Source organism: Cydia splendana, chromosome 25 (genome assembly GCF_910591565.1).
Source record: "Cydia splendana chromosome 25, ilCydSple1.2, whole genome shotgun sequence".
Taxonomy (NCBI): domain Eukaryota; kingdom Metazoa; phylum Arthropoda; class Insecta; order Lepidoptera; family Tortricidae; genus Cydia; species Cydia splendana.
The window spans coordinates 10471066-10494621 of record NC_085984.1 but is presented as its reverse complement, the minus strand read 5'-3'; the positions used below and the strand labels follow the sequence as shown (position 1 = coordinate 10494621).

The 23556-nt window shown below is 39.7% G+C and overlaps 1 protein-coding gene across 1 annotated transcript; it reads right to left on the bottom strand.

Annotated features, from left to right (window-relative positions):
* Positions 1-246: 246 nt before the first annotated feature.
* LOC134802934 (alpha-1,3-mannosyl-glycoprotein 2-beta-N-acetylglucosaminyltransferase-like) lies at positions 247-23475 on the bottom strand. The gene is made up of 9 exons (XM_063775662.1): positions 23148-23475; positions 8192-8307; positions 6967-7180; positions 5598-5676; positions 4389-4538; positions 3320-3410; positions 2011-2115; positions 1150-1317; positions 247-512 (listed from the first exon to the last, which is right to left on the bottom strand). Exons 1-9 carry the CDS (start codon positions 23440-23442, stop codon positions 399-401), a joined length of 1332 nt encoding a protein of 443 aa, XP_063631732.1. The 5' UTR covers positions 23443-23475; the 3' UTR covers positions 247-398.
* Between the last annotated feature and the right edge of the window lie 81 nt (positions 23476-23556).

Here is a 23556-nt window from a genome sequence, read left to right as displayed (position 1 = left end):
CGCTGTTGTGTGATGTCAAAATGTGTTGATTGGAACACGCCACGTGAGAGATGTTGTCCATCTCTTTATCTTTCTGATAAATACTGGCCTTGAGAGGCGGTCCACTGATCCTCGTTTTGATGGCATTCTAAGCACTCCTTGCAAAATATCCTGACAAAACCACGACGATAAAGTCATAATCACATAGAGTCATTGACGAAATGTCATAATGAAATGACATAGAATCATTTTCTAAAAAAATGTTTGTCACTTTTAAACTCCATAAATGAAATAGAGACCCAGTGTCCTACAAAAAGGAAATTTGCGGTCGGAAAAGTGCTGATAAATTAGTTGTTGTCCTATAAAAAGGACATTGGGTTACTTGGTAATCTAAGACTATCTACGCGTGTCTACGTTCGCTATTCCCACGTACGGTCGTACTGCGTCCACACGAAGTCTGGCGCGAGGTACACGCGTCGGTTTTTTATTGAGCATTGGACTACGCCTATGTACGCCGTCCGGGCTATTCCGCTCTGAAAGGGAAAACATAGTTGATTATGATAGAGAGGACATGTCATGTAAAAAAAAATTATATCAGGCTTGTAATATAGTAAGCTCTTAGTTTTAGTATGACGATCATTATGAGATATTAGACATGTATTCTGTTATTTATTGAGTTTTTTTCAATTTGACGATAGTTCACAAATTTCTTTTTAAATTATAAATTTGTAATTTGATTATCATTGTTGACATTGTATAATTATGTTTGCATGCTAAATTATTGACGATCATAATGTAAATTCATATAGATTAGCGTAAGAATAATTTATACTGGAATTTATCATTATGAAATAAATAAACTAAACTAAGTAGTCGTTTTGTAAATAGCCTTTTTTCTGCTTTAAGTTTGCCTTATTTCGAGAAAATGTATACCACATATATGTACATATGTGTATGTATGTATGTATAGGTATGTGTATAAATTAGTTCTATGTTAATAGATATGAAATTGTTTTTTCTATAAAAATAAACAGTTTTTTTTATTGTTCCTTAAATGTCTTTTTCCAACTAAATGCATTTTTTAAATCAGTTTTTCGCAAAAAACTCCGCATGTGCATTTTGGACGTTTCAGTTCCGTCCCCAAATCCACTTGTCGCCGAAATAACTTACCCGGAAGTCGTCCATGAGGCCGAGCCGCTTGGCCGACTTGCGGAACGTCTTGGGGTTAGAATAGGTCACCCTCACAGCGGGGACAGGCGCCGCGCCCGCCATCACTTCCTCCGCCGTGGTCTCAGGGAGGGAGTACACGTATTTTGTAAAATTGTGATCGTAGTTTTCCTGTTAGAAATAAAAGTTTTGGTTATGAATGGGATTTAAACTATTTAAATCCACAAACACGCAGATTCGAGGTTACGATAGTAGAAATTAGAGATGGGCCGAATATTCGGTAATTATTCGGTATTCGGCATATTTTTCAATGTTCGTATTCGGCCGAATAGTTGGGTTCGAAACAAATTATTTTTTAAGGGCGTCCGCTAGCTGGCACGGATGCACTTCGCGGTCAGGCATGAGACGGTTCCGTTTATTTCATATTTTCATAAACATTCCCGGCCGGTCCAGAGGGGAAGGGTCAAAAACACGTGCGGAGTGCAGATCGCGGACCTGTATGAACTTAATGTTTTCAGTATTTTAGGTAGTTTTAGCCTAACCGAATTATCGGCCGAATATTAGTATTCGGTATGATCTGAACCGAATATTCGGCAAAGTCCATATTCGGCCCATCTCTAGTATAAATTATTTATCAACTTAAAACGGGTTTAGAATGAGCCAAATTTTACAAAAATAAAACAGCATCCGATTTCCGATATCGAATAGGACAATGTGAAAAAGCTCTAACAGCGACAAGTTATTTTTCTTTCGTAGCCAATTGTGAAATCTTTATTGCGGAATCGGACTAAATTACAATAATCGTCTTAAATTATGTGAGTTCTAGTTAAGGTTCAATTGCTAAGAAATAAATATGAAAGTTACCTTTAATAAATAACTGAGATCCATTTTGGTGAACTCTACAAACTCAGAGTTGAGGACGATGTAGCGCAGATGGTTGTCGAAGAACAGGCCTTTACTGACGCCCGCCTAGAAACATATTTATTTATATTTAAACTTTGTTTTTTTTGCGAGTCCTAATTACTTTTATTTACAAAAGAACATTAAACATTAAAAACCTAAAGTTGCCTGGGGCATCGTTCCCAGGACGCTTGTTGCGTTTCTCCGCTGGATTGCCAGACTTAGCCGCTGAGCGAAATATTCGCCCAGACAAGTTTATTTAAAATTTCTTGCTATTCGAGGGCTGAGCGGTCAAACCCGATAAATCTCATCGGGTCTATTTTTTCCAAATGTTATATAAGAACTCCACACACTGATACTTCACATATGGTTCCAATTTCAAAAACCCATTTGCTCGACTTATCGGATTTGACCGCTCATCCCTCATATTATAGGTATCGGCAGGAGCCGAGGTGAATGATTCTTACACATACAGCTACACAAAGTACTGATCGCAAAAACAATATTGAATTAATAAATGAGTGAATGTGACTTAAGCGCACGATATTAAGCTAATAAAAATAAAACCTTGAAGAAACTTTTTGGTCCATCTTGCAGTTGGCGGTTCAACTTGCTATCGGTACGAAAAAAATAATACCAACGTCAAAATCCTGCTGTCATTACATGATTTTGTTGTTTTGTGCGTGTCTCTAATGCCCATACCTTTTATTATAGTTTGTTCGTTTGGCAAGAGTAATTTGTCACTGGAGCATAGGTAGAGAGCATCATATATTATATGCAGAGGTTGCATAGGTTTCTTTTATGAATTTTGAAGTTGTTTTGAATTTGTCATTTTAAAAGGACATTGGGATTTACAGACGCCCGCCTACAAACATATCGCCGTCATAGTTTGGCAAGAGTCACTTGTCATTGGAGCATTGGCAGAGCCTTTTTTTTTCGATTTTAAAGTCGATTTGAATTTGGCCTTTTAAAAGGACATCGGGCTGAGGACATATGAGATATATATATAGATATCTCAGTCTCTCTATTGCTCTTTTTTTTAAATATTATAGGACATTATCTCCATTGATGTAGTCTTACTCACCCGGAAGTCATTTAAAATGACGGTAATAGGCACAAAGGACAAGCTCCATTGTGAGTTCGCTGTGACAGTGATTTAACGAAGTATTTTTTATTTTAATTTTTTTTAAGCTTATCGCGTGATTTTAGGATTATCCCGGTGCCACTAGATTTTATTAAATTCGTATGTAGCACAGTAAAACATTGAAGTCACCTTGCCAAATGAATAAGTCCTGGATATCTCCGGGCGGATGCACGAACGGGCCCGCGTGTTCACCGGGTCACGGAGCCAATCGTCGAAGAACCTGGAAATAAGATTGTATGTCAAAAAAAATATTTTAATACAGTCGCTATCAGATATCCTCCTAAGTCCCAGCCATACAAATGAATATACCAAAATTTGAACCTATAATGTAGGACATAGAGTTGATTTTGCGTTGTTTGAAAATTGAACGAAACAAAGCAAAAGCGACTCTGTTCCAATTGACTATGATTTAGATTTATTTTCATCGAGCTGATGAAGTACTATAGGTAGGACCTTGGGCCTTACGAGGATATATCGGAGCTGCCTAGGTGTACGCCATAGAGGCGTGGTCAGATATTAGTGAGCACCTTGGCCGCTGCGATATATCTGATGGCGGCTGTACAAGCTTTTATCGCTGGCTGTACTTTTCATTCAACATTCAAATAATATTATCAAGACAATTGTCTGGTACAGTCAGCAGCAATAGTTGCTAAGCGGTAGAGGTGTTCAAAATGATCTTGACGCGACTTTATTGTTAAGAGAATAAGAGCGCGTCAAGGTAATTTTGAACACCTCGCCCGCTTAGCAACTATTGCTGACTGTACCATATGGTATCATAGTACTGTCTGTCTCTCTGGTAGTGGTAGTGGTTGACGGGAAGAGATAGATCGCTCTATAGCGACAAGACCGCCTGTTCTCTGCATCTATCTTTAATCAATTGTTTTTCATTAAGCTGTATCTTTTGAATATATTAAGAATGGGGTCACTCGCGTATTTTAAGTCAAAAAACGCTCGACATGTTTCACTCAGTACCGAGGAGTGTCATCAGGAGCTTGCGTTGACGGCGACGGACCGGCGCAGACTCCAACCCACCGTCAACGCTCCTCAATACGGAGTGAAACATGTCGAGCGTTTTCCGACTTAAAGTACGCGAGTGACCCGTTCATAATATATTTAATATGTTTCGGAAATTTTGTTATTAAAACTGTATCTTTTGACTGAGGTGCGCCAATAAAGAGTATTCTATCCATCTACTCACGCTTTAGGCCATTTAGGTTCGAGCTCGGCCCAGGAGTCAGCCCGCAGCATCCAGCCGAGGCCGGGGAAGAAGTCTGTACGATGGAGCAGTTCTGGTCTCGAGAGATCCACCAGCTGCTTCTTCCCATTGTCGTTCCACGCTGAGACGCACCTGAGAACAATTATATTACTAAATTTAAGGGACGGATTGAAGACCTCGCGAACCTCAGTGGAAGGGCCATCGAGTGTCTGAATATGCATATGCACTTTAAAAAAATGGAAAAAGGAACAATATTCTGTATGTATAACGATGTTAGTTCATGAACATACAATATACCTACATGTAGTATGCAACTGCATGATAATCGTTTACGAACCTAAACTAGCATTTATACATCTGAATATTATCATAACTCATAATTAAATTAATGATGAGCATTTTGTATGACTAGCGCACTGTCTTTCTTAGTTTTTAAATGTTTAAAATGTTAAGTAATACTTAGATACTGCTTACGTTATTTTAAGTAAAACGTAAGCAATGGATAACTGTTATTGGCCATCTGTTATGTAAGCATTCATATGTAAAACTTTTATTTACGGCTCTTGTTGTCCTAAATATTAATAAATAATAAATTAAAAAATAATAATAAAAAGAGTGCAAACCTCAATCTCGAGATTAATATTTAATTTACATCCAGTAACTTTAATGCCATACGATAAATAAATACTAGTGTTGTACCGACTATTGATTTGGCCGACTAATCGGCGCTCGAATGGCCGATTAGTCGGCCGACTAGTCGGCTAGCCGGCCAGATCATAGTTTCGTACAAGTTCTGGTGAAAAACAATAGTTTTGCTCATTTGATTGCGCTATTCATCATATTGGCTTGGCTAAAAGATGTTCTCTACAGGTTCAAAGACCTATCACAAGAATCCTCGTTCAATTTCTGTCTATCTTTTATTTTGCGATACTGAGCAGACCGTCAGTACAGCTTGAAGGAGGTATTTCCAAGGCTCTATTTCCCGTCGGTAGTCGCCAGTTAAGAACCTCCCCTGTGGTTAGCGTCTTTACGAGCAACGTGCCCTGTCTAAATTTTGCAATAACATTTATAGTTCCCCAATTTTGCCGACTAATCGCCGACTACAAATGTGGCCGAATGGTCGACTTTCCCGACTAGTCGGTACATCCCTAATAAATACTCATAACCTGACATCGGATTGCAGGTACATACCATATGCTAGAATCCTTGAGTAAGAGAGGATATGTGCCTTGGAAGTACTCGTAGAAATCCGGCGAAATGTCCAGATCATCTGCAAAGAAAGATTTTCCGTCATTGCGTTGCCAATCGAACTGAGATTTCAGATTAGTCAGGTTTCAGTCACGCTGCCGCCGCGGGGTGAGGCAATTCGATTCGGGGCGGGGAGGTGGAGCGTGGCGATTCTGTATGAAATACTATTCTTATTCTGTGACTATGGTGTACGACGATCAATACCTACAATCTGCGGAAAATTCTAATTTGTATGTATGTGCCACACGGTACCTTCACGATATACAATATATTGATTTAAACTAACACGATTTCCACTCATACTTTGGATAACTAACACGGGACTTAATTGCGTAAAAACTTACGTTTATTCATGGCCTGACGTTTCGAACGTGACGTTACGTTCGTGGTCACAGGCAGAGCCGCGAAAGTCCCGTGTTAGTTATAAAAGTACGATATCAAGTAGATATTGTCAGTAGAAAAAGGCGGCAAATTTGAAAAATGTAGGCGTGAAGAGATATCGTCTCATAGAAAATTTGAATTTCGCGCCTTTTTCTACTGATTTGCTTGACCATCTATACAAGTCCGTGAAATACTCCATGTTCGACTTGATCGAATTTTAATGAAACTTGGCAAGATGCGCAGGTTTGTCACGTTTAAGGTGGACACTGACGAGCCTTCCAACAGTCCAAATAGCGTGGCTGCAATCCAAAATCGGTCTGTGAATGTCAAAAACGTACAATGTTTAATATTAGGATGCCGTCCATTTGGATGAATCCATTGTAACGGCATCCATTTGGAAGGCTCGTCAGTGGCCTGCTTTAAGCCTTGAATAAAATAATTATTATATCCTCCTAAGGCCCAAGGTCCTACCTATAGTACTTCTTCAGATCGATGAAATTTAAACCATATTAAGTTAGAACAGAGTTGCATTTCATTTGGTTCGTTAAATATTCAAACAAATAAAAATCAACCCTATTTCCTAAACTGTAGGTTCAAATTTCATTGGAAAAATTTTGGGTTTTGCATTTGTATGGCTGGGCCATAGACTAGGAATCCTCTAGACGGAGTTTAGAGCAATTATTTCATGAAACCGATGCTGCCAAAAATACTGGGGTGCGGGGGACGAGGTGAGCGAGGTCCCGTGCCGTGATTGGTCCGTTCAAAGACACGGACGTCACACAAAGACACTTTCGACTCGAAAATGGAGTAAAATAACTACCGTATATTGTGGCATAGGGGGTAGAGCTACTATGCTCAGTCTGGAGGATGTCTTGTCTGTGGGCTGGGCCTTAGGAGGATATGACTTTGAGCTTCCGTGATCTTTACTGACCTTCAACGATAATCACAGCCTCATGTCGCAAAGTCTTGAACACATGGTTGAGCGCGAACTTGAAATGCCGAGCTATCTTATAATAGCCCTTATACTTGATATTGGTACGCTCGAGGGGTATCTCCGACAGGTCCGGCTGGCGGACTACGGTGATGGAAGGGTCGGCGTTGGTGAAGGATTTGATCACTTGGTATGTGGCGTTGTGGCCGCAGTCCTGGAAATGCAGAAAATAGGTACTCTTAAATCATTGCCGAAAATTATTTTCACAAATGCCATTTCGCAACGAATTTTTCGCATTTAATTTTGCTGTCAAGCGGCAACTCATTAGCAGTACAATAATTATCCACCTAGGATTAGCAACAGTATGTTTGGACAACAAGTTAAATAACACTTGTTGCTAAAGTAAATAATTAGCGAAAAGTTAGTTGCCACCGAAATTTAAAGAAAAAAACATGATTGACGATTTTGTACATATTATGTAAAAACTGTAAACGACAATAGTCCTTAACTAAAAAGTTTGAAACGGTCTCCTATTAAGACAATTTTCACGTAGCAGCACGGGATCAGGTAGCGGCCCTCAGTGTGGTCAAAAATCTACCCTGTAACCCCTATAAATGGAATAATAAATTTGTTCTGAACCTACGCGACAATTTTTTTTAGAATATAATACAATAGAACAGAAATAAAATAATTTATTTGTAACCTTGTGTTGTGGTTACGTTGTGTTTGTACACAACGTAGGAAATTATATAAAACAGAAAAATATAGGACGGAGAAAGTGCCACGAAATGGTCTCTCATCTCAGCCTGATGCTGGCAACTTCAAGCGCTGATCTTCCGATGAGACCATAAATAATAAATAAATTTATAATATTTATTTATTATTTATGGTCTCATCGGAAGATCAGCGCTTTTTTACACAAATTGACAAAGCCCCACGGTAAGCTCAAGAAGGCTTGTGTTGTGGGTACTCAGACAACGATATATATAATATATAAATACTTAAATACATAGAAAACAACCATGACTCAGGAACAAATATCTGTATCATCATACAAACAATACAATACAATCTGTACCATCCGATGAAACAATCACGCCAGGTACAAAAGTAATCATCAAAAAGAACAAACAAAAAAATCAATAAATTTACGGATCTAAAGATAAAAAAATGCAACATTAAGAAAACAGAAGACTCATAAAGAGAGACCTTTATAATTACATACCTGACTGACTATTATCGGGAATGTTTCTTTACTGGGTCTGAATTTGATGAGGTTGTCCAGGCACCGCTTGACGGTGACGCGGTCACACGCTATCACCAGCACCGGTAGCACTGTATCTGGAATCACAATAGAAACATATATTTTATAATCGAAGTAGGACAAATGTCGAAATCTCGAGAATAGTCCTGAAATTTGCAATGTATCACGAAGCGGTGTGGCACCGCCCGCCGCGGAGGCACGCGGTCGAGCGAATACAAACAAACATACAATATTTCAAACCGCTCGATGGCATGCCGTGCCGCCGCGGCGGCAGTGCCACACCGCTCCGTATATTCTTCACCGACGTTCCATTTTCAGGTGCGGTGTGGACGCTGGCATTTACCAAGATGGCAGCAGTTGTTTCCGAACGTTAAATAATCTGAACATGAAATCGGGACCTATAATTAACAAACACCTACACACCAAATTTTAGGACTGTTCCCGAGATTTCGACCTTTGGCCTATTTGTATGTATTATAATGCTGACACTAGGTGACAGTGGTGACACTATACCTACTGCACTGTATTTCAATCTTTTGCATGAATTTTCTTGAATGTCAAGGGAAAGACCCCTTATAACAGTAGCTATAGATGGTCAAGCAGATCTTGTCAGTAGAAAAAGGCGGCAAATTTGAAAAATGTAGGCCCGAACTCCGAAGGGATATCGTCTCATAGAAATTTTGAATTTCGCGCCTTTTTCTACTGACAAGATTTGCTTGGCCATCTATATATTTGAAACTCCTAAGTCTCCAGAGTCATTTTTGTAGTTTCAAATTATAACCTTCTTTTATTCCATTATAATTCAAATTTCGATTTTATTTTGTCCTTTTAAAAGGACATTGGAACTTACGAGATCTAAACGGTGTAAATTGTTCTATAATACGAATGCAATGTTTCTATTTATATTAAATTATGAGTACTGACATTGGAAGAACGTAGGAAACGCAATAAAACACGTCATATCCTTAGATCAAATAATATAATGTAAATTACTGCAGTTTAATCCTGGGTCAGACAAAGGTCGCGACCGCGACAGTGTCTGATAAAAGTGAATTAAATATTGCAGACTTAATAGTATTTCAATTTATAACTGAATACAATTAACTCGATACTGCAATATATACCGGGTGTGGCCCGTAATACGGGCAAAAAATTAAACTGTACAGTCACCAGCTATAATATGTTACAGAACGAAGGCGGCAAAAATATCTGACACGATCTTATATGTAGTACAATAAGAGCGCGTCACATATTTTTTCCGCCTTCGTTGTGTACAGTCACTTGCACTAAGCAAGTGACTGTACTCGTCATACTGACCAACATTTGTCTAGCAACTTTTAAAAATAACTTGTTTAATAACATTTTATTTACAAACAAAATAATGATCTTTCATAATAGTGAATGAAGTGGAACTGCTGATGATGATCAGAACGGAACTCTTCAATGAAGCATAGTTCACGTTTGGCGATTTGTCTTCTTCGTTATGTTTGTTAAGCAAGTTAAGTTTTTGAGCCACATTTTTGTCAAGCTCGAGTTCTGATGATGGTATCCACGAGGAATCGAGGGAACTCCTCAAATCTTAAAGGCATGCGTAATTGCGTATCGAGATTTATGATGTTTCATACTTAAATGTACTCCGAGAACCGAGTACTATCAGCTGTAAAAATATCCGTGACTAGTTTGTTAGCACCTTATATTATACAGTGGTATTACTAAAAGAAATTAATAACTAGCTTAAATCTAAAATAGGCCCTTGAAGCATTGTACCAAGGATGCTGGCGGCATTTCCTCGCTGTATCGCAATGCTGATACGCCGTGCGAGGTAGCCGCCAGCTCTTAGGTCACCAGTTACGTCAACCAGACGCTTCGCGATTTATACAAATAACTTATGCGCGCTGGGACCCCATGGACCTAGAGTCAGGCGTGGCTCACTCCGCGATTTCGTCGCTTTGCTACAGGTATGTAGCTAAAAATACATCTGTTCCTACCCCAATTTTGGGGAAAGCCATAAGCCGCGCCTGGCGCTGTCGTCACCTAGCGGTCGTATGTGTGCTGATCGTAACAGACGCGTTTTGTTAGAGAGTGAGTCTTCTGTACCTAGTACTATTATTTATTTTGTGCTAGAGTTTCAAATAACTTGTGGTTTGATTTTTAATACACTTTAAAGTTTATTCTAAGACGCAATGTATTGCGGATTTTGTTATGTTTAAAGCCAACCACTGACTAACAGGCCGCCGAAGCCGAACGTTATCGGCCTGTCAGTTAGAACACAAATTTGACAGTTCCGAACAACTGACCGGCCGATATCGTCCGGTGGACTGTTAGTCAGTGGTCGGCTTAAGGCATGACAAGCAACGTCAATCACAAATGATATGGCATGGCGATGGCGTCCATTGAAGATAATATTTATTTTGTATAAAAAGTAGAAAGTCTAAATACTTCATAAATTTCATAATTTTTAAAAGTTGTTTAACAAAAGTGTCAACGTTTGAGGAGTATAATGTATGTTTTAATTATTTGCTCGTGTTACAGGCCACACCCGGTACGGTATAGATGTTAACCAAAAAACAAACAATATTATTCCATTAATTATAATTTTATTATTTCTTTACTGAACGCTATTGAAAAAACCGGACAAGTGCGACTCGGACTCGCCCACCGAGGGTTCCGTACTTTTTAGTATCTGTTATATTGTTATTTTTTCTTCCATGGAACCCAGGATGAGCCTAACAGAAAGAGCGCGCGATTTTCAGTGCGGAGGTTGCGTGTTCAAACCACGGCTCGTACCAGTCGTACCAATGAGTTTTTCCACGATTAACTCACGCTAGAATAGACCGAGCCCGGGCCGCGATGGACATTTCGTGACAAGTGATCGGTGATCATGTCATGCTTTCTGTAGAAAAAGAAGTGTTGAGCAGTGACGCCTCGGCTCGGACCCGGACCATTGTAAGATGAGTCATCTTTTAGTTTTTCCTTAATAATAATGTTATCTGTGTTAAATAAAGAACGGAAGATATCCGAATTCTTAGAATTTTTACATTTATCTGTACCTTTCACCTATATTATCGCCACTGGTCTTATCTCTTTTATGCAAACAAGCTAGCAGGTCGAGTCATTCAGTTTGCATTCGAACTTTGGTCTGACATGAAGTTATTATTGCTGGTGTGTTCTCTCGCAGCGGCGAAAGCTGCCGCAGCAGTTCTTGAAGACTACAATCCAACAAGCGAAGACCTGGGAGCTGCGTACTTCAACGCATCAACTATTTTTACCAAGATAATAAAAACGGAAGATCTTAGGACGCGTGACCCAATTTACGCGACGCCTGCAGTGATGTTCATTGGCAAAGAAACTGGACAGATTCTAAGATGTCTTCTGACAGGACCAAATGAGTGTGAAGTTTTCCATGAGGCGTGTACTCAAGTTCATGCGTTGCTCGTTTTTGGAGAGTACCTCTATGCGAGTTTTTATTCTGGTTTAATTCTAAGATGCGATCTTTATGAGAATAAAGCATGCATTAATTTTTATCAAGGCAGCTCCGAGACATTATCCTTGTCGGCTAAAGGGAGATATCTATATGCTTCTCAATATAGTCCCTCTGGTATTTTACGATGCGATTTAAACCAACCAGATAGCTGCCGAATAATACAGAAAATGAAAGACAGTTATATGTGGGCGTTCAGCCATTTTGGAAAATATATATTCGTCGGACAGCAAGACGGAAAAGTTTTACGTTGCTCATTGAAAGCGGATAATAGTTGCACTAAAATGTACGATATGAATTCAAGTGTATATGGCTCAGCAAATATGGCAAACAGTATTTACGCGTTAACAGTAGATGGTAATTTGTGGAATTGTTCCCTAAATGCTGATACTACTATTGATAGTTGCCGGGATGTGCCTTCAGGTGTAGATTCTCCGAAAGACATGGTATCATTCAATGACCAGTTGTATGCAGTTAATGGAGAAGGTGTATATACATGCAAATGGACCAACAATACCAGCTGCGTTCTCTTCGCTCGGCATGAGAAACTTTCAAGTATAGCGATTGCTTATGAGACCTATCACATGCAGTGTAGATACAAAGATGAACAGAAAACTTGTTCATGGCAGAGTAATTACAAATGCCCTCCATTCGTTTCTTATTACGAAACCCACGAGCGTAACATGTTTGAAGTGCACGTAAGAAACGGAAGGTTGTACAATTCCCAAGGTTTCCTTGTGGACACGAGGTTGGCGAACGAAGGGCACTCAGGTCCTGCAGCGTTATTCGCAATGAGTCCTGAAGGTAGAATATTACTGTCCAACGTGCATTTAAATCAGCTGATCCACGCGTCTAGCTTTTTTGCGGGAAGTCCAGTCGCTGGAGCAGGAGAGATGACGGTCGTTAATGGTGTTATAAAGAAGATGGCGGCTTGTGACGAACACTACAGGGCTGATGCGGATTTGAATAAGCAAGTGATTCAGTCGCTAAGAAAGCAAGGGTACACGGAGCCTTTGGAATCACTAAAGTGCAGTGAGGACGATGAAAACCTAACTGAATCAAACAACCAATAAAACATTTTCAAACTGATGCCAGTTTCTATTATTGATTAGAAAACAAAGATAATCACTATGATCAGCATACTATTGGCGAGAATCTATTGTTTAAAATGAGTGACGTTCACCACCGCATCACTGCCGCGATTATATAGAACGTCCTATCACTATGCATCAATTTTATCAAAGATATTGACAGTGACAGCGCCCGATTTTAAAGGCTGGCGCCCACTAGACTCGCCGAGGCGAATCGAATCGAATCGCAATAATTCGCCTCCTATATTTTCTATGCAACTGAAGAAGATGGCGGCTTGTGACGAACACTACAGGGCTGATGCGGATTTGAATAAGCAAGTGATTCAGTCGCTAAGAAAGCAAGGGTACACGGAGCCTTTGGAATCACTAAAGTGCAGTGAGGACGATGAAAACCTAACTGAATCAAACAACCAATAAAACATTTTCAAACTGATGCCAGTTTCTATTATTGATTAGAAAACAAAGATAATCACTATGATCAGCATACTATTGGCGAGAATCTATTGTTTAAAATGAGTGACGTTCACCACCGCATCACTGCCGCGATTAGAACGTCCTATCACTATGCATCAATTTTATCAAAGATATTGACAGTGACAGCGCCCGATTTTAAAGGCTGGCGTCCACTAGACTCGCCCAGGCGAATCGAATCGAATCGCAATAATTCGCCTCCTATATTTTCTATGCAACTGCGCCCATTAACGAATAGCCGCGGCGCGCCGATTCGACTCTCCGCGCGTATTGCTCGTCAGGCGAATTTCTGCGGCTACGGTAACGCCATAGTTATTTCATGCCCAACATGGGCACTGACCGAACAACAAATAAATAAAATAAAAGTGTATCAAAATGGAATGGAAAGAAGTGTTCTAGGAGTAAAACGCAGAGATAAGATTAGTCTACAAATTATAAAGAATAAAACTAAATTCAAAAACATTCAATCTGTTTGCAAACGATTAAAATGGAGATGGACAGGGCATATGTTAAGGAAGGGAAAGAACAGAAAAGTGGACAAGATTAATAATTAATGGAATGGTACCCGAGGGACGGGAGAAGAAACGAAGGAGGACAATTTAAACGTTGGGAAGACGACATAAGAAAAATAGCTGGCCCTACATGGAGACGAACTGCAAAAGACAGAATAAAATGGAAAGATTTAGAGGAGGCCTATGTCGAAAGACAAGCTGTAAAAAGGAAGAGACGAAAACCGGTTACCGATTCACTTAGTTAAGAAATATAGATATATAGTGTAGTATAAAAGAAACAAAGTGCAAAGGTACCCACTTAATACTTATATTATTATTGTGTTACACAGCAATAAAGGCTTATTTTATTTATTTATTTTAGTTATTTCGTAGTCGACATCTAGCGTCAAGAAGCGTAATTTATCAATACTGCTAGTTGGCAATAGATGTCGCGGCGAACAAAAACTCTAATGCTCAACAATTTTCTGCTAATATTATAATCGTATCAACAGGATCAACTGGAAGTCTATTTAAAACCTTCTTCTGCTTTTAATATTAGTTGTAAATTGTTTTAGTAGTACATTTTTCGTCAGTAGCGACACTTGTGACATCTGGTATCAAGTAGCACAGCCCATTTTCTCCAAAAGTCCTGGACCAATTAAGTTGATATTTGGTACACATATGTAAATTCGTGACCCAAAGACGGACATCTTACGTAAACAAACAGACAGACAGACAGACAGACGCACGAGTGATCCTATAAGGGTTCCGTTTTTTCCTTTTGAGGTACGGAACCCTAAAAACAATTATCTATAGAAATGTTTTAATGAACATGCATGTTTTCTTTGCGCCGTTCCAAAGACATCACACCGACACGGTGGCTAATAAATAACTGCATTCCCGTTGCCAGGGAGGTTTTGGGATTATACTGAGATTACTGACCAACTTTTACTACGGGACCAACCCCCTAATGGCGAAAAAAATATTTACCCACCCATAGAAAATGGACGAGTCAAAATGTATGAAACATACAATTTTTTTTTATCGCGATTTCGGGGTTGGTCCCATCCATAGTAACAGTTGCTCAGTATGATCCCAAAACCTCCCTGGCAACGGGAATGCAGTATTTTTTTAGCCACCCTGTATATGGCTTAAAACAGGGACAGCAGGGGCTGCAGGGGTCTCCAAAGTCTAAACTACGGCTCTCGGTAGATAGCGGGTGAGCTAAATTTTTATCAAGCAGATACGTCTGCGAGCGACCCTAAAAATTTCATATAAAAATTTCCCGTTTCAGGCAGGACTTGAACCTGCGACTCCTCCAAAGGTCGCAGGTTGAAGTCCTGCCGGAAGCGGGGAATTATTCTATTTTTTCTTTAATATGAGGTTTGGAGACCTTTACACTAGTAGGTAATTGAGATTTGTAGCGTGTTGCGTGTTCACCTATATTTGAGCACTATAGCCGTTGCTATGTATTTGCCGACGCGTACTAAACTAAACCAATTATGAAATCAATATCAATAAGATAACAACTGTGTACGCACGGCTCGTTTATCACCATAAACCATAATCGCAATTCGTCACATCACACATGGCTTTAATAGGCATGCATGGTAATAGCAAAGAGAATGTATGTAGGTTAGAGGCGGATTGTCAAAGTAATTTTTGTAGCCACAGTTAATAGGGAATATTATTACGCAAAACTCTGCGTAGAGGGCGTCACTAGGCCAATCACATGGCCTACCGTGAAACACGACAATCGAAAATTTGTTTTCTGCCTCTCTATCACTCTTGCCCATTCGATTGATAGAGAGGCAAAAAAAATTCGCGGTAGGCCACCTGTAAACAGACCGCCTTGCTGCATCAATGTCATAGTGAAAACTTGTCAAAAAACTGTTTAAGGCCTACCTGAGGCCTACATACTAGGCCTTAAACAGTTTTTACGTTACTCTATGGTTTACTAAACAAATTAGTGCTGCACTCTGGCCGCAGAACATTGCAGTAATACTCCCTATTGTATGACGCCATCGCTCGAAAGATGACACCATACCTTTGGCCTGATACTCGAGTAGATGGCGATACTTTTTGACATTTAACAAATTTAACACATATCAGTGAAAGAACAAGGATCAAAGTCGAATGGCGTTCTAAAAGTTTTAATCAGTTGTCGAAAGATGGCAGTAAATTTACTGTGGCTATAAAATTACTTTGACAATCCGCCTCTATATCAAATTCTCTTTGGCAATAGGATAACGGTGATATTACGGACACCTACGAATATCTTTATGTAGATAGTTTTAGACGAACATAACTCTGTTACAATTGATATGCAATGAGCGCACCTGTGCTAACTCGGGGCACAAACAAGTGATGGTAGGTAAGTATTAAAGTTTTTTTACCTTAAGAGGCTCGATATTAGGCATTTCAGAGATCCTCTAAATTTTAATCTAGCCTTTAGCCGCCTTTAGGGTTGTCAAAATTCAAGTAATTATCTTATCTGTGGTCGTACACGCAAAGTGACGTCAAGTTGTGTCAACCCCAATAATTGCTCGGAGCAATGCTGAGCCGAACGGAGCCGAGTTTGCCCGAAGTCAGGAGTGTCTCCCCACTGATGGTGATGAAGTATAGGCAATGTACTGCAAACTTGGCAAACATGCTCGCGGCTTCGCTTGTTCTACACGCATATTATCGCTGTGCAATATAGATTAGATTTGTTTATGAGCTGAATAGCACGGGAATTAAAAAAGCAAACGTTTAATAATAGGCACTTTTATCGCTCCAGCTTTTTAGTATTGCTTGGTGTTAATTAATTTAAGGTAATGGCAACTATGGGGCAAATGCAACTACTCGTACTCTAAATAAGTTATTGCCAAAAAAATCATTTTTGGTACAGTCAGTCAGTGGTTATCAATCAGATGATAGAGTCGAAAAGTGGTAGACCACTTTCTTGGCTGACTGTACAGTCTCTCGCACTGGTATAAATTTTGTATGTATTTATATCCTTTATCTTTCTGGTACCTCGTTGTACATTTTGCTGCATTTGTCACCCTCTTTTCACTTTCTCCTCTCATCTACTCAAAGGTTAACTGAAAGAGATCCCTCAAAGGGATAAGTTCGCCTTTGTACTTCTTACTAATTGTATGTTATTTTTAATATCGTCGTTGAGAATGCCAAATCCGTTATGTGCACGATTTTTGATTGACAAATAGTTACCTAGCAACAAAATACATAAGGTATTAATTAATTTGATTAAAATCGCGCACATACCGTATTTGGCATTCTCAACGACGATATGTCTTTTTGTACAATAAAGAGTAAAAAAAAAAAATACTCATTAAGACAATTCTAAAATCCCCATCATACACAATTAGTTTACGTAGTTTTATCACAGTTCCCATGGCCACCTCCTGTCTCCATCATCAGTTTAGCTCCATGTCATCATAATATTGCATTGTCATCCAATTTACATATGTAAGTATGACAAAATTTCATCCCAATCGGAAATCAGGAAGTGAGTAAAATTGAGCTTCCAAGATTTGACCCACACATGCCCACACTAACAATCACAGGTGTCTTATTGCTATTTCAGTCAGTCTCGGTACAAAAAGTACTGAGGTTGACTGAAGTAGCATGACAAATACGAACGTTTCCGAGAAAATACGATGGAAAACCATTATGCACTAGATCTGCAGATTGTAGATAAGTTGTTTTGAAATTTGGAAAAAGTGATGTGACGCTGGATGCGGGTCGCTTCCAACCGGCAAGTATGGAGGTCCAAGGGGGAGGCCTATGTTCAGCAGTGGACGTCTTATGGCTGAGATGATGATGATGATGATGATGTTTTTGGTTAAGGAAATGTAAGTTTGGACACGGAGAGATCAGTATCATATCGGAAACAGATCGAATAACTAAAAGTCGAATTAGCCTGTGTCAGTATCATATCAAGTAACGTAAACAGATTTTAAAAGTGGGAGGATTATATTGTGCGGTTGGTTTGGTCAGCACTTATTGTATTTATAACCGACTTCAGAAGAGGAGATCCTGGATACGTTGTTAGTGGCAGTATGTTACTGTACTTATCCTCATTGGCTCCTGTTAGAGCCCGACTTTAGATGGCTCCTCTACACGATGGCCCAGCGCTGGATCAGCGAGATGGCCATGCGATGGTTATGGCTCCTCTACACGATGGCCCAGCGCTGGACCACCGAGATGCCCATGCGATCGGTATAAGGCTCCTCGACACGTAGCTCAGCACTGGACCAGCGAGATGGCCGTGCGATGGTTATGGCTCCTCTACACGATGGCCCAGCGCTGGCCCAGCGAGATATCCATGCGATGGTTATAGCTCCACTAGACGATGGCCCAGCACTGGATTAGCGAGTAGCCATGCGATGGTTGAGAGCACGCACTATGGATTGGGCCACGTGTAGACGCGTACGCATCATCTTTGATGTGCGGACGAAAAACCGACACCGTGGCTATCCCATCGACATCGCCATCCCGCCGCGCCATAAGCCATCCGACACCACTACCCTCTCTACCCTCTACACGCTAGCCCATCTTAATGGGCTAGTATGATGGCCCATCGTGTAGAGGAGCCAATAGGGCTAAGTAAGCAAGCCTGAGTCCATAACCATACTGCATTCCACGAGTATCAAATATACTCCGGTCAATCGCTAACCAGTCTAGTAGCTTGAAAGAAAATGTCAACATAACAGTATCAAACGGTAAGCCACTGACAGTTACTTCGGTAGACCTAATGTGGACCTTACTACGTTGCAATACGGCATAGGAATGTATAGTCGAATGTGACGATACGGTAACTATGTCCCATTGTTGACCGTTGCACAAATAGAGCCATTATAAACGACAAACACGATATGTATACCAATTACGTAACATGACGCGTGATTTGTTAGCAACCGACGGTGCCAGTGGTATTTCTCACTTGCGAACAATAAGAATAAGAATAGAAAAAAAAGAGAATAGAACAAGAATAAGAATTGTTTATTGCCACATATTCAATACAAGTACATAACAAAAATAAAATAAATATCGGGGACCAGGGATGTTACGGAGCTCCGGTTCCGTTTCCGTTAAGGCGGAACGTCCGTTTGGTATTACACATCCGTTTCTGTTCCGGTTCCGTTATGTTTAAAACGGAAGTTATAACGGATGTCAATGCTTCGCGCGGCGGCAGCGTACATTTTATTCGTGTTATTAAAATTAAAATCGTATGTGTTCTGTTGTGTACTGACTACTGACTGTGTGTAGTGTGTGTGATGAATGTTAGTGTGTAAAAAAACGCACAATGAAGCCGAAATCAAGTTCGATTTGGAACTATTTTGATGAAGTTAGTGGGGACACGGCTAAGTGTAAACTTTGTCTGAAGGTTTATTCTAGAAAGGGGAAAACGACTACATCGTTAAAAAATCAGGCTCCGATTCTGGTTCCGTTTTCGTTTCCGATACCGTTTTCGGTTCCGTTTCCGTTTTCGGTTCCGTTAAACTAAATTGAAAACATCTGTTTCCGTTTTCGGTTCCGATAAAACCACATCCGTTACATCCCTGCTGGGGACATCTTACACAGATCAACCTAGCCCCAAACTAAGCAAAGCTTGTACTATGGGTGCTAGCCTAGGCGACGATATACATACTTATATAGATAAATACATACTTATATACATAGAAAACACCCATGACTCAGGAACAAATATTTGTGTTCATCACACAAATAAATGCCCTTACCGGGATTCGAACCCAGGACCGTCGGCTTCACAGGCAGGGTCACTACCCACTAGGCCAGACCGGTCGCCAAATCAAATAATTACTTATAATAGAAGAAAACCGGCCAAGTGCGAGTCGGACTCGCAAACGAAGGGTTCCGTACCATTATCTATAAAAACGGTCACCCATCCAAGTACTGACCCCGCCCGACGTTGCTTAACTTCGGTCAAAAATCACGTTTGTTGTATGGGAGCCCCACTTAAATCTTTATTTTATTCTGTTTTTAGTATTTGTTGTTATAGCGGCAACAGGAATACATCATCTGTGAAAATTTCAACTGGCTAGCTATCACGGTTCGTGAGATACAGCCTGGTGACAGACAGACGGACGGACGGACGGACGGACAGCGGAGTCTTAGTAATGGGGTCCCGTTTTACCCTTTGGGTACGGAACCCTAAAAAGAAAAACAATTATTAATGTATACGTACAGATCTACTAACAACTTAGAATATTTTGGGCAAAAGGTTTCCAGTCTCAGCGTGTGCCGGGGCGAGACGCCGGCGCTGGTTTTCCGATCGGTCCCAGACTAGGACGGTCGGAGGGTGGCATCTTATCTTATTGTTTTCGGGGACCCTTGCGGATACACTTCGACCCATAGGGATCTTTTGTGCAATTACCCCCTAGGAAAGATCCCGAGTCAAGAGCTTTTCCCACCATCTCCATGTGCCGGATGATGAAGCTCATGGGTAGCGTTTTGAAGTCCTTTGGTTCCAGATATTCTGCTCCAGAGTCCTTCATTCTTGGTCTGGCGTGGGGAGGCGGAGGTTGGCATAATTATATAAATTACAATTACATCTGTTTTCGTAATTTATTAGGTACGCTTTGATCATTGAATTACAATACGAACGTGCATGATTTTATTAATAGCGCATACTTTTAGATTGACCAAGTGCTGGTACTGTGGGTAATTCGAGAAAGTCGCGCAGCTAAATAGAATATTTTTCACCAGACCAGCTGGTACTGGTAGAATTGACTGTCTAATGATGATTTTGAATGATAAATATTTAATAACATTAATTTCGAATGGATTTGGTTTGATTTTGTTTGATATTTTACAGTTACTATTTTCCTTGCGTTGGTGTGGTAAAAACACGGTAAAAATGTTGTGTTTCACACGGGGGCAAAATTTGTTTAACCCTAGTGCCTTGAAACCCTCGCAACGCTCAAGATTCCACTTTTCTAACCACTATAAATGACAAATACGCTACGCTGATTACCAGTTCGACGGACGATATCAGCCTGGCAGTTAAACGCAAAATTTGAGAGCTCCGAACAACTGACAGGCTGATATCGTCCGGCGAACTGGTAATCTGTAGGCCCCTTAACACTATACGTTCGGCTCAGCATTGCTCCGAGCAATTATTAGGGTTGGTACCACTTAACGTCCTATTGCGTGCACGACCACAGATAAGAAAAAGACTTGAATTTTGACAACCCTAAATAGCCGTAAGGGATAGTGCCATAAGTTAGAAAGAGATAGCATGATTCGACCCTGAACCTCTGTCAATCTTCGGTTTTGTAGGAAGTTTCCTTTCTGTACGGTAGTACTATTAATCTTAATAAGGCGAAAAATGTAAACATATATTTGACGTCGACGTACGTACACCAATGGGTCGCGACCCATAGTTTGGAAAATGCTGCTATAAAGGATTTGAAAGCTTTGGAATATCAGAATGTATATTTAATTCATTGTACATGATAAAACCCATTTAGTCCAGCCATGTGGGTAATGTGGGTGTACAGCCAGCAGCAGAAGTTGCTATCGGGCCAGGTGTTCAAAATGATCTTGACGCTACTCTATTGTTAAGAGAATAAGAGTGTGTCAAGGTAATTTTGAACACCTCGCCTGCTTGGCAACTTCTGCTGCTAACTGTACCAGTACTGTATATTATTATGGCAGTTAGAGAAACAAGGAAATTGCTACGATACATTAGACATATTCAATGAGATAGGTATACAGGATGATTCATGAGACGTGAGCAGGACTAATCCTGCACACTCAGTAACTGATAATTGATCGATCACCGTCGTATTTAGGAGAAACAACAACACTTTTTCCTATTTTTTTACTTTTTGGTGAGGGCAAATTTAATTCTCAACAATCATGGTCACCCTACAGGACCTAATTAATAAACATAAAACATCTTTAACCGTAATGGCATTTTGATTACAAAGAAAATAAACTGTCAAACTTGAGTGAGATACGAGTTTTCAAAAGTAACCAGACCGTGATGACAGTAATGACATTCAATTTGACACAAAATATCGGTAGTTTAGTATTCTAATTTTCGGGTGACCATGCATGTCGTAAAAAAATTAATAACTTTTTTTTTCAACACAACTAGAAAATTAACGTTAACCTCACTAATACTGATACGAAACAGTTGTTTATAATGAATGATATGCACAGTGTTAGTCCTGCTCACGTCTCCTGAATCACCCTGTATAGTTACATTTTCCTTAAAGCATTATACTTAAATACAGTACAGTAGTTATTTGTTATTTTATTATATTGTTATTTGTTACAAGATCATAACGGATTGGTACCCAAGAGGTTGCACATGGAGCCAGAGGAGACCTCGAACAAGATGGGAGGATGAACTCAAACTCACAGCGGGCCCGAACTGGAGAAGAGTGGCCCACGACAGACCCCAGCGGAAAGAGCTGGAGGAGGCCTTTGCCAAGCGGCACACTGAGCTTAGAGACATACTCTAACTCAGAATAAGATAGATAGATAGATAGATAAATCAAATATCAGAATAAAGGGGCTTAATAATAGTTATTTGTTATAAATTACTTTTAGTAATACAAGAAATTATAAAGGTGTTAGTCCTATAGTTGTTTTAATTTTATTTCTGTGAAATTGTAAATCAACAGTTTACGGTTTATGACTGTTCTGTTTTGTGAGTCACCTGAAATTCTTTGCACAAATATAAAACATCTCCATTTTTCGATTTTAAACTGTTGTGAGACATACTAACATTGAATAATTATACAAAAAAAATGTTTTTTTTTTTGAGAAATGAGACCTAGGCTCTCCGAAACATGTAGCGCGAGTGACTAAAAGCAAGTGAGTCAAAACCGTAAAATTATTCTATATCCATTATTGTCTGACAAGTCTTGTAAACTTAAACCTGAACTTCAAGCCAACCAGAGGCTATTAAAAAGGCCTTTCATTGAATTGTATTTTGTATCTTAAACCCAATACTATTACCTCAAAGATTTCCATAAGATGTTAGAACACAATAACAACAACCGTCTGAGAGGTCATCAGTATAAGCTGATGTCCCGCAGGTCCTACAATAATCCTCATAGACACTTCTTTACCAACAGAGTGGTCAAAGCTTGGAGCAAACTCCCAGAGGACGTAGTATCACCCAAACTGTCAATGAGTTTAAGAATAAACTAGACAAGCACAATGGAAACTCTACTCAACACTGAAAACTCGGTTGATGGCTCTAGATACAGGTATTATCAGTTATTTCAACTGCCTGCCTGCTTCACAAATAATAAATAATAATAAAATATGGGCCGAAATACCTATAATCATGTTCAACCTTATTTAAAACAATTCTTTGTAAGAGTTAATAATTTAATTACCTTTAGCCCCAGCCTTTCCCACACCAGGAGCTCGTAGATAATTCACTTCACCCTCCGCCTTGGGTCCCTCTTCTTTCTTCCTAATTCGTTTCACAACCATTTGCAACAATTTACCACTCTCCGTCAGTTGATTGTCCATCATCTCCTCTAATTTGTTTATCCTAGTCTCAATGTACTCTACTTTGACACTTTTTTTCACTATAGGTCCCTCGTTTCCATTATAAAATAACATTAATGATATAATAAATAAGCAAACTAGACCTACTACAAGGAATTTCTTTAAATAAAGTCTCATTTTGAATATAATTACTAAAATACACCACTAATCCTCACATGTATTTAGGCGGCGATAGCGATAATCATAGTCCACGATAGGCCAATTAAAAAGTAAACACTTTATTACCGGGAT